Here is a 15,949-nt window from a genome sequence, read left to right on the forward strand (position 1 = left end):
CATGCTTTTTAAGCATGCATAATGTAAGTATCTTTGCATAACGCAAAGAAAACAACAAGATAAACATAAGATTATCGATAAACCTATATATAAATGGATTACATGTAACTTGGTAACGATTGCAGTGACTGCGTGATATTTTTGTCATAAATTATTTGTATCGTAACAGACTCAAATTTATGCTATAATTATAATATAGACAATAAAAACAAAACGCAGAATACATATTGTGTTCAAAACTTTTTAATGTACCTGTTTTTGTGAAAAAAACAAAACATTTTTTATACATCCGCTTTAACATCGATACAATTCGTACGAACCAAACATTACAAAGGCAGATTTAAAGTTATTATACAGCATTTGTGTTCTCTATTGTTCTTTAGGGTTACAATAAAGTGAAATTTTGTGTAACAGTCATCTAATTATATGTTACACATGATTTTAACATATATTTGCAAAAAATAAAACTGAATAAAGATGTGAGCGGATGAGGCAATTATTTAACAAGGTCAGTATATCAATCATTGTAGTATGCAATCATTATTGCAAAATCTGAAATTTTTTCGAAACATGAGAAAACGTACACGAGGAATATAAATGAAATTATAATTAATCTTTATTAATTGTTGCTAAATGTTACTGAGACGTCAGTAATCTCTAAGACATCATTTTTCTTAACATACTTTGTACATACGCACATGCTGATACACTAATATTTTTAATATACAATCTGATAATTTGAATTACGAATAATAAAAGTGCAAATTGATTATTTGATTCTATAATTAGAAGTAATGCAAAAGAATTTTTAATTTATGTTGCATTTTTGTTTGTACATAATTGTAAAATAAATAATATTTCTACATAGTAGTAAAGAATTATCATGCATTATGAAAAAATTTTCACTTTTTGAACTTTATGTTGAAATTCAATAAACGGCGAATAATAGCCAATTTCATATCAATTTGAAATTATTATACAGTATTCCTACTCTACTTATTCTTTTTTTCTCCCTATGAGATCACTTTTAATGGCAAAAAGGCAGCCATTATTCACACAATTAATTCCCTTGTGTACAAGGATCTGATCTCTATCTTCCCGAAGGCTACGAACCAAAATGGTTGCGTGAAAGAAATTAACTTTCAGTACGTGATGGGCAATTCTTAATTCCGTCTCTTATTGCGAGAGCGTAAAATATTACTTTACTATAAGAAAAATAAGTATAAATGGATATAATAATAAACTCATATAATACGCGAATTGTGTATTAAGTAGCTGAGAGAAATGATTTATAAAGCTCTGTCAAAGTGTTGATCAATATTATAAAATATAATTTTAATATACTCTCTTGCTGTTGAACTTATCAATTATATATAAATAATTGTTGTAGAAGAAAATAATTGGTGTCAAGGAGTTGAGAAGATTGGAATATATCTGATATTACGTATTATGTATCGATCAGCGAAGAGTGACGTGCACGAAACCGTGAATTATTTTTATTTTCTCCATCGTTAATGTCAAGTTTTCATCTTGTTTACCGTCAAAAACTTTTCGTGTTTGATATCCGTACGTCGATACGCGATAAATTAAGAATTTGAAGAACAGACGCCCACACTTCACGGTTACGTATCATGCTTACACTCTTAAAATCGCTTGTCATCGGTAAAAAAATTAATCAGTTATCCTACTAAAGTTTAATTATATATGTAATTGCCTATATTGTGACGCCAAGATTCAATATTAGGGTAATTCATTATTTTAATTGTTATTTATTCATTTATCAAAGTACAATATTCTAAGGACTAAGAGGATTCTAATCGAATCAATTTTATAAACCATAAACATTTGAATTATGAATTTTTCAGATCTGAATTATGCTATCGCGTGTGCGTGGTGAAGCGAAGTTGACACTGCTGATGTTAATGGTGATGCATGTGGCCGCAAAGTCCTGTATTCTTATGTCACCGTTAACGCTGCAATTGATATTAGAATACGCGGAGTGGCGATCTTGGGATCAAGTAGTCCTCTTTGATAATGTCAGTCCGTTCAGTGAGTGTTCTCGACATACTAACTAAATAAAAAAAAAAAACAATTGTGAATTTATTCTTATTTTTTTACACAAGTGAGAACCAGTCCAGCAAGTTTTTTTAATTTCACAGAATAATGAATTGCGCCGTTAATATGCGTGGAGGCGTAATTTGATTCTGTAAAAAATTAACGCAAAAAGATCTTTAAGTGAAAAATTGTAACGTTGTAAAGTATTTCTTGTCAATAGAAAATAGGGAATTTACACACAATAGTAGAGATTTATTCGATAAGGAAAAAATTTCCATTTCTTGGAATTTCCATTTCCATTTGTATTGCTTATTTAGAAAGTTAATGAGCCATGAATAATAGCCGACTTTATTTCAATTTGAAATTGTCACACAGCAGTCTTTTACTCTACACTTTTTCTGTTTCTATGGGATTATTATTAATAGCGAAGAAGTAAAAGGTTTCAAAATTTATGTAATTTAGCAATTAATTAAAAATTTTTCAAATTTAATAAAATGCTTGCTCTTTTAAATGATAGCGACGAAAATTGTATGCGATCGAGCTATTCGTTGCTGCTTGATTGTAATATGTATTGCCAATACTAATTTGAGATGTTAAAAGTAATTGATTGCAGATTGCGCCCTTGGTTACACCCGGCCGTTAATCAAATGCTTCGGCGAGAAAGGTATTAGCGTGTCTCTGCAATCGGCAACAAATCCGAATCTGCCAGATGCTCTTACGATTCGAACGCATCGCATCGGCTCGATTGTACTCTTGGACGGACTTAATCTGACATCGCCTGATAATGTTATCCAAGCGGTATGATTTTAATATCTATATGTGAGAAGCAAAAGATTCAGAATCACAGACGTGCACAGACTTGAAGTTAAATTAAGTTAAAGAACTAAATTATTTCAACAACATTGTAGAATTTTTTATCCTTATATAGACTTGCTGCGTAACTGCCATTATATCTTTAAACATTGCATGTAAAATTATTATTTATTCTATAATTTATAAAATGTTTTACAAATAACAATAATTATGACTCTTGCGTATTATCGAGTTCAATGATAACTAAATGAAACGAGTCTTTCGTAGTCACCTTATTATTTCCTCACCGCAAAGAAATTTGCGTAATTACATTCCTATTTTCTCGATTGGATATTTCGGCGTCGATACCCTGTATGTGTGTCACGATACTTAGATCGTATCTCTGCTCTATTAAAAATGTTGTAGTTGAGTCCAATTTAGGTAATCATTTTATTCTTCATTATACTAATAACATTCGTTATTATACATTCTTATCGTTATCTTGCTCTTCATTAAATATATAGAAAGTGTCCAAATTAATAAAAAGTGAAAGTATAGCGTAATTTTTTATCATAATTTATTTTTTAACAATAATGTCAAAGCAGACCATCATTTTTCATTTTTAACATTCAACCTTTTTTTGTTAATTAAGCGTTAACATAAATTTTTGTTCCATTTCTGAAGTTTAATTTGCTTTCAATGCTTTTCAGTTTGAAAAATATTAGCTTTAACAATTTTTCTATAAAAAATAAATAACGCTGTATAATAAATTTTTGTCATTTCTAGAGGACATACACACTCGCACAATAATCAATACTAATCTATGAACTTGTGTTTCACAGGCCTCTCAAAAATTTCTGTTCAATTATTACATTTCCTGGCTTATGGTGACCACCAGAAACACCGACTCCACCATCGACACTGTTCTCCGAGATCTAAATATCGGTATCGACAGCGACGTAGTCGTAGCTACTTCGCCGCTGATGAATGATGCTGTCGCTTGGAAATATGCGCAGAAATACCGAGACAAGTAAGTCGTAAATTAACGCATTCTTATGTTGTATATTATGGAAAATATATACTGCTATTGTAATAATCTGTAGGTATCCTCTAAAGTTTTGGTGATCAGTTTTCTGAGAAATTCTGGAATTAAAATAAGCTTATTAAATACGTTTATTTTTCATTTATATGTTGCGTTACATTTACAAAAAATGTATTTCTTCGGTACTCGCGAAAATCTCGTTTTGCGTTGTGTTAATAAAATGGAAATTGTTTCCAGGATATGTCGATCTCTTCGGCAATACGGCGATCGTTTCGAGTTCACGGGACCACCGGAACGACGTAACATCGAAAATGCTACAATCAATCTGAGCTACGCCACTTTGGAGAACCGCTCGGTGTCTTTCTACTTGATGCACACTTATAAGATACGTCATTCTGATAATACGAGTCTCATCGTGCGGTACCTCGGTTTCTGGAACCCTGGATCTCACACCCTCAAGTTTCCCATGGGCGTGAAGCTGAGAAGCGACTTTAATGGTCTACCCATTGTTTTTGGTGTGCTAAACGGCACCACTGATGGTCAGACGGACGTTATCGAAACCGAGGCAAGTGACATCGCGCCACTTGTGGACTTTGCAACTATTGTTACCAATAGCGTGAACGCCAGGTAAGAAAAAAACAACATTTATTTAAAAACACATATACATAACATAAAACACATAACATTTATTTAGATGTCTAAAGATGAATACATACTTTTTTCCAATCTCATATAAATTCCGTACAAATTTTTTAAAGAAACTTGGAAAAACGACAATTTGTCTCTTGACGATTCCAAGACGGTTTTTTACTTCTCGGTAGTAAATATTTTGCGAGTTAACTTTTAACATATTAAAATAATTTTCTGTAAAAAAACAAGGTGAAATGGAAGATAAGTACGAGTTATCTTAAATTATAACAATATTTAAAAATGATAAATAAAAATAATCTGCGATGGATTTTTGTAGCATCGAGCTGGTGCCACACGAAAAACTCGGTACATTAACAAATAAAGTGTGGAGCCACCTTCTCGGCGATGTTGTAACAGGTACCGTTGACATTGGTTTGGGATACATAACGTCGAACGACGAGGAACGTTGGGCAGAAATGACGTTTAGTCATCCACTAATACGTTATATGTAAGTAAACAGATTTCAGTAAAATTGCATTTCAATAATCCGAATTAACAAATAAGGCGACAAATAATCACTTGACGTCGTATCTATTTTAAATTTATTCCCACTTATTTATTTATATGCAAATTTATCGTTCCGTGTTCCATTTTTTATTGTTTCTCGGTTGCGAACATAATTTATACTTCGCGTTAGTTAGCATGAAAAAAACTCTTTAAATTACTTCTTTTAAACTCTTGAAAAAATTCTTTTAAATGCAAATACTATCTGCAAATTTGGATTTACAATTCATTTATATGTAGTTATGTAAAGCATTGCTAAAGGTAAACGTAAGATTCGAAGAATATTTCAAAAATTATAAATTACTTCTTTAAAACATTTTTGTCCGAGTAGTGAAAAAAGTAAAGAGCGCAATGCGACAAATAAAAATGTTACGGCGCAGTTTCCATATTACAAATGTAGTTGTGTCTATTATTTATGATTTTACTGCTTCATTATTAATCAATATCAATATACGCAGGAGGAATATTTATTATCATCCATTAGAGACTGGCACAATGAGGGATATATTTTTGCAACCGTTCGATAACCGATTGCTCGGCTGCGTCGCGGCGACTTATGTCATCATGTTAATCGCGATGGCAACAGTAATTTATGCCGCCAAAACAGTACTGCATGACGAGGACGAGAAACATACTGGCATCGGAGAGGCTGCGCTTTGGTGTTTGAGTATTATGTGCATGCAAGGTTTTTCTTCTTCGCCATTTTACAACAAAACAATTACACTATATGGACTTTGTCGCTTCTTAAAAATACGACGTCAATATTGAAATTTTCTATCTATTTTTATCAAAAATATGATTACTTGTCCGATTATAAAGAAATAATTCCACGCATTTATACATTCAAATGGAAAAATTATAATTGCTGATTAACTTAGAGAACATTTACATCTATTATATGTTTATATTAATGTGTATTATATTGTGTATGTATTATATTAATATGTATTATATTAATATGTAAAACATACCATACGACGATTGAATTTTTCAGGATCGCCCTGGACGCCTCGTAACCCGTCCGGAAAAACTCTACTGTTATTTAGTTTGATATTTTCCCTTGTAATGTATAACGCCTATGCCGGCTTCATCACTTCTATTCTGTCGGTGCAAGCAACTGGTATCAGATCGATTAACGATCTTCTCTTTAACAACTTCAAGCTAGGATACAGTATCGCCGACGATGCATACATAAGAGTATGATTAATATTGTTATTATTGTTGTATTATTTTCATTTTATTTATTGTATTAATATTTTAACCCATCTTACAAGACACGAATATCTAGAAGACATTTGGATTTTGGATTTGGTATGCTAATATTTTGAGTGTCTATCCTTTAGAATGCGAACGACAGTAATCTCCGTCAATTGTACATAAAAGCGTTCAACAATCGCGAATCCCGCTTGGAAACAACGACAGGTCTTATGAAAGCTGTCAAAGGGCGATACGGATTTTTTGTCAGCGCGACTATCGCACGACGAGCTCTCCAAACGACTTTTATACAAGAGCGATGCACTTTAAAGGAGCTTCTACTTCCGCAGACGCTTACAGTCGTCGCTCTTCCGATGGCCAAAAGCTGCCCGTACAGAAAGATCATCAATCTCAAGTGTGTATGAATAAGCAAAGTTTCGATATTCACAATAGATAACTAAAATAAAAAACAATAATAGATCATCTTCTCTTCATTTTTCGAAACTATAATAAATTACTGCGCAGACAACACGCGTGTGTTTAAAGTATGTCTAAAAATATCTAATCATTCTTCGTATTGCAGAAAGTTTTAAAACATTATTTATCACCATGTGTTATTTGATTAACAAGTCCATTGTTCAAAAATAAATGAATAAATTGATAGGAGGCGTTTCTTAAATAAAGAATTGCAAATATACATCCTTGAAATATAAATTCTCTTTACATGACCAATAACAGCTAACAAATTACAACACATATGGCATTGAAAAAATACGTTTTAAACACACCCACATACACCAAATAAAATTATTTCAAAAATTATTTTAAAATTAAAAAATAATTGTTATCAAATTTGCGTCTCAAAGCTCAGAACTACAAATTTGGATCCGCAAGTCATACTATTTCCGAACTGCTTGCAGTATATTACGCATATACGAAAGCGGCGTCCTGGATAAAATACAAGAACGGATGTTGCCGACGATGCCGCGATGCGCAGCGTCGGCGGCTTTTCACAGTGCGAGACTCGCCGACGTTTATTCCGCGTTCTTTCTCCTGGTGGCGGGTTTGCTCACGGCGATCTCCATCGGCATCATCGAGAGGATATGGAATAAACGTAGGCAGATGCAAGAGACCATCATGCGCGGTATACGCCAGCATCATCTGATACCGCATATCCATTTTCATCATCATCATCACGATCGCGCCAACGATCATCAGAACGCCGCTCCTCCGGCCGGTGGATTGCGCGGCTACGATCCCGCTTACCTGACCATCCTGCAGGACCACGCTCGCCAGGTGCAATCATTCGTTGGTCTTCAGGACCACGATGCTTTGCCTTTCGAGAAGTCGAGGGGTGCGGAACCGCGTTTTCAGGTGCGGCGAAGATCAGCAGGTCTCAAGAGAGCGTCCTGGGCTTCCTTCTCAGGTTTATCCAAGAAGAAGATGAGAGAGAAAATCACACCGTCTTCAAACGCGGAGATCAACCGAGTTTTTCCATTCCACGATTAAATGCTGTTCCGTAATCTTAAACCCTTTTTAATCGGGATTTTTTATGCGGGATATTCTAGTCACTAATCATGGAAATACTTTACGCAATTGTGCGACGACGTCTGTCATATTTCTAGGTAATTTTTCAGTTTTACAATGTACACATTATGTTAGACATGTTCGCAAGATTTAATATAATCGTGTAATTAAGATTCAAATAGTCACTAAAAATGTCATTATGCTAAACAGCAATGTGTGTATAATATATTTTGATAATATTTTTTACATAATCAAAAATACATTATAAACGGTCATCTAGAAATATTATGTATATATTTCTCGAAAATCTCTCGGCGAGTATCAGCGAAAATATTTGTAGGTAGTTGTCGTTTTTGTATGTTATCTATACCTCTGCAGTCTCGTAAGCCGCTAATCTCGTTCCTGCGACAAACATCGATTCTTAATCTTCAGATTAAAATAAAGATAAAAATAAAAGTTACCTGCAAAAGACATCTTCCAGATTAAGAGCACGCTCGTCATCCTCGCACAATTCCCTCCAATTTCTATACAATTGTAATTCTTGGAGCTCATCGAGATAATCGTGACACGTACTTCTCAAGCTGTAAAGATATCTTAATTAAAGTACTATAAATCGAAATTATTTAGTATATAAAATAACTAATGCAACTTTATGAAATTCTTTCTGCATTCAACTTTCTTCTTTACATACAAATTTAATTTTTCCATTATTTTGCAGCGCGATTGCTCTACGACGCAATAAACTCATTATTTAAACTTTTATATTAGAATCTTACTTTTTCTCCCATAATCCATCGGCGGACGAAGTGATAAGCTTATCACCAGGTAGCGGATTCGAGATGAATCGTATGCCGTTAATTTCTCGCAAACTATAACTGTAAGAATTACGATGCTGTGTTAACAAATAAGAGCTTTGCGCGAAATTATACGAAAACGGAGCGTTTCTTACTGTCGAAAAGAGTGGTCACAGATAGCTCTTAAGAAAAGTTCAGCCTTATCGTTCAATCGATCGTCAAATATCATTATATAGCAAGCGTCTAACAGAGTCTGATTAATCTGAGAGCAGATTGTAGGAAGAATACATAGCTTTGTATAAAAAACTAGTACTTGTATAATATCTTATTTTATTACATTTTTATATTTTGTTATTATAAAAATGTTTAAAATGTTTAAGATCTTGCAAACCTCTTCGGCGATAGCTATACACATGCCGCATCTGACACACGCAGAGGACAGATCTATGCGTATCCTGTCGCAATCACCTGCAACGCAACTGTACGGGATCGTCCGCACCACTCCGAAGCCGGACGAGTCGCAATCGCAATGAGGATCGACGGTGGCATTCGAATCCGTCAAAGGATTATAATGAACCGCGGTGGAACACACGCACTTGTCGTCGCTTTGAAGTGTCTGCCTTCTACTATGCTTATTGAAACTGCAGCCTTTCGATGTAATCGTGAATGACAACAGAATCAGTAGAATCGTTTTCGAAGACATTGTCCCGATATTATTATATTCCTCTAAGAAAACAGACATGAATAAATTAACATGATTAAATAAATAGACTGAAAGGAAGGAATAACAAGGTAATTTCGTAAAATTTGAAAGTTATATTCCAAATTGTTTTTAAAAAGCAATTCGGAACTTAAATTAAACTTTACTAAAATCTTACGAAATAAATTGACTTTCTTTTAAGTTACATAAAAAATTACAATATTGTAAATGTCTGTCATTGATGTTAAAAGGAGGAAAAGAATTTGGTTAAACTATTCTTTAATTGCGTTTCATATATAAATAAATTAATAAGGTTAAAAATTGCACGTATCAAAAGAAACAGACGAAGTGCGTAATCATTTTTTTGAGAATAAATATACATACATCAGGCATTGACGTATGTGCGCATAAGAAATTTAATGCCGGTGTTGAACTTATTGCGAAAGTAAAGTTTAAACGATGAATTAAATTTATCATTGCAATAAGACTTGATTTTAATTGCTAAATAATTGCTAATTTGATTAATAAGAATTAGAATATATTTTGTTTAGCTGTTCTTTTTTGCATTTGGTTACTTAAAACAAAAAGTATATCATGCTTTGAAGAGACAAAAATAAGAGAGAGAAAAAAGGCCATAATTATAGAAAACATAGATATTTATGAGTACTCATGATTATCATCGCTTTTATATAATATCTTGTAGAAAAAATACAAGGAAACAAAAAGCAATACAGCACAGAATCGTAAGTTTCAGATCTAGTCAACACATTATAACAAATTTACATTGAGTGTACTTGCATTGAGCCTGTGTTTTCTGTGTAAAGACTGCATATGTAAAATAATTGGTAAATTGGCGGCAAAGATATCAGCACAGATTTTAAGATGTCATAGATATAAAAAAAATTAATCTGGCTGTCACATTTTTGTCACATGGCAGTAATTTTAATCGAGCCGCCGATAAGGCTTGTGGGCTGAGTTTAATTAGCCGCTCCGATGAGGATGCCCACGAGATCCGATGATCGGAGGGGATGAAATAAGCACTACGAATACACTTTAACGATAACAATGTATTTGGGTGCATTCGTTTATGCAGTTACTGCCGCAGATGTCGTTCGTTTACTCCGCCTGCGAAAATAACTGCAGCGCAGTTTGTCGTTCGTTTACGCAGGGATGTATCTCATCTGCGCAGGTACTTCGGAGGTCCTGCTCTGGATGCTCTGCTTGCAGTACTGCGTAAACGAATACACCCATTGCGAATCTAGCTTAATTATCTGCATCCACATTGATTAATTAAAATGTGAAAATAGATTTTATTAAAATAAAAAATCAAAAAGGGGTAGAACAACTCCTCGAAATCGATCCCGCAAAAGTAAAAGTAATCCAAGATAAGTATTATATAATGGAAAAATTTTTTAAAGTTTACGATATTCGTATTTACAATCAAATTAACCTAAAAATGCACACGTATTAAATGTAGATTGAAAATCTAAACACATTATAAAATTCTAAACTGTCTGAATTTTCTATAAACAAATTTTGTAATGTTTTGGGATTTGTTTTTGTAAATTTATCTCAGGTACAGGTTCTGCTGCAATAGTTCCTAACCATGTAATGATTTCGTCTACAGCTGATATAGAAAAAGGATCAGAGAACTCTCAATTTAAGAATGTTTTGATCCCGTCTTCATTATTTTCGCAAAATTTTGTATAGACACAACGTAATGCAACTTCGCCAATGCTTTTAAATCCATTCACGCAGCCATTCACGCAGGTGTGCGTTCGGTAAATTAGATAACGTGACTAGCAGATGATAAACGCAGTGGATGCGCTAACCGCTGCATAAACGAATGCACCCTTTGAGTACTTGTCGGTACAATGCCGAGCCGTTGTATATTGTTCTCGAAGAACCGCCTAGCCTGAGTGCGTTCTTTTTAGTAACTACTTCGCCTCTCGACTCTGTACGGTCGATACTATAGGATGGTGTGGTTATCGGCAGGAGCCTACAGGCTATGAACAGCAGGCGTCATCTAGTCGCAATGAATGACACTCTGTAGACGAACAGCTGATGCAAACGAGCATATTCCATGCTTTTTCGTGTATGCGGTGTATACGCGATCTCTTTAACAGTATCGTAGAGGTATTTTAATATAATAACGATGCTGATACGTCAGTTCCTATGCAGGAAATTATTATGGCACACCTCGTGCAACAGTTTCGCGCCCGTTCGATACACGCAGAGCGCGAGTCAGTATGCATTGGACGCAGTGTCTAACCTCGAAATACGGCTGCCAGTGCCTAAAGAAAAACAACCATCACGGCAACCGTTCGCCAAGAATTTATTTCTTGGCGTGTTCGATCATGAATTCATGTACTATCCCGAGCCACAGACCAAAGAAAGGCATACGCGGTTCTTCGAGTGGCTCCAGCCCATTGAAAAGTACATGTCTGAGAGTATGGAGGATCCACAAAGTGTCAAAAAGGAGGAAATTTTGTCTCATATGAGGGATATGGGCGTCTTTCGAGCAAACGTGAGCGAGCAGCATCTTGGTTTGAATCTCAACCAGACAGAACAGGCCAAGCTAGTGGAAGTACTCAGTTGTTTCCCCTGGTTGGGTTCTTATATGATTAAGAATCACATTGCACCCCTTCAAATCATTGACTGGCTGGCAACGGATGTACAGAAGACAAAGTATTTACCAAGGATAACAACTGGAGAATTTGTTCCCACGGTGTGTTTTACTGAACCCGAGAATGGATTAAATGTTAACACTATCAATACTGTAGCTACAGCAACAGACACTGACACACATTGGACATTGAATGGTGAAAAAGCGTTTGTAGCCAATGGACATGATGCAAATTTGTTTCTTGTCTTTGCTGAGTGCAGCTATTCGGGTGCCTATACAGCAACCAACAGCAGTACGCCCAATTCACTTTCTGTATTTTTAGTAGAGCGAGATTTCGGTGGGATTACGTGTAAGGATGTTAAGAATTTAGCTGGACTTCACAATAGTCCTGCGTGTACAGTTAGTTTTAAGGATACCAAAGTTCCCAGAGAGAATCTTTTAGGTACAGTGATGTCTGGAAAGAACATACTAATCGATTCGCTGGCTCCTGGAAACAGAAACATTGCTCCCCAAGCGGTGGGCGTATTAAGAGCTTTCGTGAAGTTGTTAACAAGGCATGTACTCCAGAGGAAACATTTGGATCAAAATCTGCACGAATACGAAGGAGTTCAAGAGGTAATAGGTAAAATTGCGTCCATTTTGTACAGCATGGAGAGCATGCTGTACCATACCACTGGGATGATAGACACATTTGAGAATCAAGATTGCGCACTTGAGAAAGCCATGGTGGAAACGTACTGCGCGAACGAGTGCGTTGCGTGTATTTATGAAGGACTGCGAATAATCGGAGCACAGAGCTACTTGAGAGAAAACCCGTACATACAAATCTTCGAAGATGCCTTGTCGTACTCGCTATTTGACAATTCCAATATCGATTCGGACACGTATATAGCTCTACTTGGTATACAACACACGGGCAAACATCTCCGCGAGCACATACTAAGGATACGCAATCCCTTCAATTTCCCGCAGCACATACTGAAGTGGGCCACCGGTAAGGAATATCGATTGAAACTTTATATCGCCGATCATATGCATCCGTCTTTAATAGACGGTGGCAGAGTGTTAGAAGATTGCATCACCAAGCTGCAAAACGCCTCGGTGCATATGTTACAACGTCACGGCACTGAAATATCGGGACGACAAATGGTGCTGCGTAGATTAGCCGAGCTAGCGACGAGAACGTTTGCACTAGTAACTGTTCTCTCGCGTACTTCCAGAGCATACTGTATCGGTGCGAGAAACAGCGAACAGGATCGACACGTGGCCGGCAGCTTCGCAATTCTCACCATAGATAGAATCAAGGTTCTCGCCGAGGAAATCGCTGCGGAAGACTGGAACAACGGCAATCAGTGTCACAGAACTGTTGCCGAACTCGTCTACAACAAGAAAGACTATTTCGCCGAACATCCGTTAAACAGAACTTACTAAACATTTACCGGATTTCGGTATGCTTTAGAACGCAAATCCACGTAACGGAAAAGAGGATAAAAAATTGTTTAAAATTGTGCGCTCCGAATCTAAGAGACATTACAAGAGTATATAAATTATTTTCAATCTAATTGTTTTTTATTTCGTAGTTAACATGTGACCACTGTAAGTACACTGTAAAGATATATATATATTATATAAAATTGATTCTCGGAAAACAAAGAATACACATTGTGTTCCACCGAGGTTTCTGTATTTATATATCAGTAGCAATTGTACAGTTATCTGTACATGTATCTTACATACTATAAGATCGAGTTGAAAAGTAAAATAAATGCTCTTAATCAGACTCCTCTATCAGGTATTCCTAAAAATCTTCATTTTAATCACAAGAATCACATATCGCTTAATACAGCTCGAAGTATCTTGTAACACTTTCACTATGTCAACCATGATTCGCTACTTAGAACTTCTGATGTTATACACGAAGAGGTGGACGGTATTTTTCTACAGACGTAACATGACTAGTCGTCCTAGACGCGTAAATACGAAACTCTATATAGGATCACTGGAAGAACCTTGGCTTCACTTTTGTAGTTTTCTCTTTTTTTTTTTTTTTTTTAATATGACTATAGTCTCTCCGCTTGAACAACGACATGTTCTTCCCGGTACGAGTCGGTCGCGGACCAACAGCTTCTAACGCAAGTGTATATTAAAACGGTACCAAATTCTATCTGGAAGTTCCGCTCACTTCGCGGATTCAATGTCAACTTTGGTATGATCGTCGGCAGAATTTGCAGCTCGAAAGTCATCTCGTCGCCGCAGTGCCGGCATTTGCCGATACAACCGCTCAATGGATATAACAGTAACGGCGCAGAATTATCCCTTGAATATCTGAAAGACCATTGAATAAAATTATTACTAATTTAGATACTTTATTTTTTGTGTGTATAGATATCAAGAATAAAACGTCACCAAAGATTTTACCGTAGCAGCTGTCCAGCATTCCGCTGTATTCTACAAACAAAATTGTGAAACATCTCGTCGCCGTGCCTGGGAATGCCTTTCTCATATTTTTCCAAGTCTGTTTCAATCGTTTTAGGATTGCCGGAGTCCGGCGTGAACTTCGTCGATGCGTCCGGATTACTGTGCTGATATTCGACCAACAAATCACGAACGTGCTGAGACACGTCCGTGTTGCGATCCTCTTCGTCGACCGAGAGAAAGATTTCAACAAACGAGTATTTGATTTCCGCATTTGTGATTTGCAACGGCAACGGAGTTACTTCCTGCAGTAAACTAACTAAATCACATTGCGGTCGCGTTGGAGTATCGATGCACACGACTTCACTCTCATCTCCGTCGATCTCTGCGGAGGCTTGAGGGGAATCCAAGCGACCAACAGCGCCTCCGCTGACTGGAGAATCCACGCTGGTTGGACTGAAATATTTACGAAGAAAGATATAATCACAGGCTGTTATTCATAAAGAAAATTAATCTTAATACAAACCTATTTGCATTTGGATCATCCACACGCAGCACAGACAACTCATCTCGTATCTCCTGATCTATTTCTTTATGCAGAGAAAAGTGGAATTGTAAAGGATCATTCCTCAACATGTTGTTTCCATTTTGTTCCGATGCATTATCATTTACGTTATCCCCCCAATCATCAGAATCTGACAGCCAAGCTGCTGTAGATGGCACATTAACGCTTCCAGATTCCGGTGTACTTGTTTTAGTTTCATCCTCTAAGTGCTGTATTCTCAAGCATGTCCAACTTTCATTTTGATTCCAGCAATTCGGATTGATACACGCGAATATGTATAACGTTCGATGATACTTTGAATTATCTAAAGGTGCGTACAATTGGAGTGTTAAAAGCTGATACAAACCGCACAGTCTGCATTGCGGCGACGATAGCGTGCTCTTTCCGTAACAGTTCTAAAAAAAAAACACAATCACAAACACATTGCATATATTATTACATAGTTATATGTGATTAAATTTTGAATCTTATTACAAATTAACTACATAACACTTGTAAATGTATTATTTAAAACTATTGTATCACCAGAATTCTGTCAACTATAATATAAATTGAAATTTAGGACGCATTCTAAATTTTTCAATAATGGCAAAACATCTATCACTTGTTTGTAAATATCTCATCTTGTTAAATTTTACACTATGCTAAACAGTTCATTCGAATGGCAGATCGATTTAACCAAAAATTAGACACTACGACGAGAAAAACGTTAATTCCCGCGAAAATAAATGCACAGCTTTGCTTTATGGTACCCACCGGATGCCCGCCGATCTTGTTCGTCGTGAAATTGAGCAAAGACCGATGCTTGTCGGTGACGTACTCGTCCTCGTACCCGAGATACACTTTCGTGCGATTGTCGCAAGCCATTTAAGTCATTCGCTCGGAATTACAGCTCTACATTGGAAGACTTCAGACGCAGAGCGTTTGGAACACCTGTACTGTCGTTTTAGTTACGACCGGGACAGCTGACACGCATCAGTAACGCTTAACGCGTGCGCCTTCGCTGACTATTCTGCTTCCCTTATCGATTTTTTTGGACTACCAG

The 15,949-nt window shown here is 36.0% G+C and overlaps 4 protein-coding genes and 1 long non-coding RNA gene across 8 annotated transcripts; 2 read left to right on the top strand and 3 right to left on the bottom strand.

The window, feature by feature from the left end:
• The first annotated feature begins 67 nt into the window (after positions 1-67).
• Positions 68-8,554, top strand: LOC105679487 (glutamate receptor 1-like). Of its 3 annotated transcripts, XM_067353251.1 has the most exons (11): positions 68-508; positions 1,391-1,745; positions 1,866-2,049; positions 2,669-2,853; positions 3,690-3,877; positions 4,127-4,516; positions 4,857-5,027; positions 5,542-5,768; positions 6,078-6,280; positions 6,427-6,692; positions 7,198-8,554. In XM_067353251.1, the coding sequence occupies exons 3-11, from the start codon at positions 1,875-1,877 to the stop codon at positions 7,784-7,786; spliced, it is 2,394 nt and encodes a 797-aa protein (XP_067209352.1). In that variant the 5' UTR covers positions 68-508; positions 1,391-1,745; positions 1,866-1,874; the 3' UTR covers positions 7,787-8,554. The 3 variants fall into 3 exon arrangements, with proteins under 3 accessions (XP_067209352.1, XP_012234971.1, XP_067209353.1); XM_012379548.2 differs by lacking the exon at positions 1,391-1,745; XM_067353252.1 differs by lacking the exon at positions 7,198-8,554 and adding an exon at positions 6,861-6,974 and having other exon boundaries at positions 68-1,745.
• On the bottom strand, positions 4,556-5,030 carry LOC136999376 (uncharacterized). Its single transcript, XR_010889749.1, has 2 exons — positions 4,915-5,030; positions 4,556-4,753 (listed from the first exon to the last, which is right to left on the bottom strand). It is a non-coding gene; the product is annotated as an uncharacterized lncRNA (long non-coding RNA).
• LOC105679485 (uncharacterized) lies at positions 8,077-9,779 on the bottom strand. 2 transcript variants are annotated; one of them, XM_067353280.1, is made up of 6 exons: positions 9,517-9,779; positions 8,990-9,324; positions 8,754-8,860; positions 8,581-8,679; positions 8,266-8,385; positions 8,077-8,206 (listed from the first exon to the last, which is right to left on the bottom strand). In XM_067353280.1, the coding sequence occupies exons 2-6, from the start codon at positions 9,299-9,301 to the stop codon at positions 8,077-8,079; spliced, it is 768 nt and encodes a 255-aa protein (XP_067209381.1). In that variant the 5' UTR covers positions 9,302-9,324; positions 9,517-9,779. The 2 variants fall into 2 exon arrangements, with proteins under 2 accessions (XP_067209381.1, XP_012234967.2); XM_012379544.2 differs by lacking the exon at positions 9,517-9,779 and having other exon boundaries at positions 8,990-9,482.
• Positions 9,780-11,352: 1,573 nt separating this feature from the next.
• On the top strand, positions 11,353-13,704 carry LOC105679498 (complex I assembly factor ACAD9, mitochondrial). Its single transcript, XM_012379563.2, has one exon. The coding sequence runs from the start codon at positions 11,454-11,456 to the stop codon at positions 13,353-13,355; it is 1,902 nt and encodes a 633-aa protein (XP_012234986.1). The 5' UTR covers positions 11,353-11,453; the 3' UTR covers positions 13,356-13,704.
• Positions 13,705-13,944: 240 nt separating this feature from the next.
• trus (programmed cell death 2 like trus) lies at positions 13,945-15,914 on the bottom strand. The gene is made up of 4 exons (XM_012379564.2): positions 15,661-15,914; positions 14,866-15,299; positions 14,343-14,795; positions 13,945-14,249 (listed from the first exon to the last, which is right to left on the bottom strand). Exons 1-4 carry the CDS (start codon positions 15,769-15,771, stop codon positions 13,985-13,987), a joined length of 1,263 nt encoding a protein of 420 aa, XP_012234987.1. The 5' UTR covers positions 15,772-15,914; the 3' UTR covers positions 13,945-13,984.
• Positions 15,915-15,949: the final 35 nt, after the last annotated feature.

Source organism: Linepithema humile, chromosome 4 (genome assembly GCF_040581485.1).
Source record: "Linepithema humile isolate Giens D197 chromosome 4, Lhum_UNIL_v1.0, whole genome shotgun sequence".
Lineage (NCBI taxonomy): Eukaryota > Metazoa > Arthropoda > Insecta > Hymenoptera > Formicidae > Linepithema > Linepithema humile.

Bases quoted from the DNA above. Each gene is read 5' to 3' on its own strand.
- LOC105679498 (XM_012379563.2), top strand. From the start codon at position 11,454: ATGCTGATACGTCAGTTCCTATGCAGGAAATTATTATGGCACACCTCG.
- LOC105679485 (XM_012379544.2), bottom strand. From the start codon at position 9,340: ATGTCTGTTTTCTTAGAGGAATATAATAATATCGGGACAATGTCTTCG. The intron at 8,861-8,989 runs GTTTGCAAGATC...ATCTGCTCTCAG, and splicing joins GTATAGCTATCGCCGAAGAG to ATTAATCAGACTCTGTTAGA. The intron at 8,386-8,580 runs GTAAGATTCTAA...ATATCTTTACAG, and splicing joins GATGGATTATGGGAGAAAAA to CTTGAGAAGTACGTGTCACG.
- LOC105679487 (XM_067353251.1), top strand. From the start codon at position 1,875: ATGCTATCGCGTGTGCGTGGTGAAGCGAAGTTGACACTGCTGATGTTA. The intron at 6,281-6,426 runs GTATGATTAATA...TCTATCCTTTAG, and splicing joins CCGACGATGCATACATAAGA to AATGCGAACGACAGTAATCT. The intron at 6,693-7,197 runs GTGTGTATGAAT...AACTGCTTGCAG, and splicing joins AGAAAGATCATCAATCTCAA to TATATTACGCATATACGAAA.
- trus (XM_012379564.2), bottom strand. From the start codon at position 15,771: ATGGCTTGCGACAATCGCACGAAAGTGTATCTCGGGTACGAGGACGAG. The intron at 15,300-15,660 runs GTGGGTACCATA...TTTTTTTTTTAG, and splicing joins ACAAGATCGGCGGGCATCCG to AACTGTTACGGAAAGAGCAC. The intron at 14,796-14,865 runs GTTTGTATTAAG...TAAATATTTCAG, and splicing joins GATGATCCAAATGCAAATAG to TCCAACCAGCGTGGATTCTC.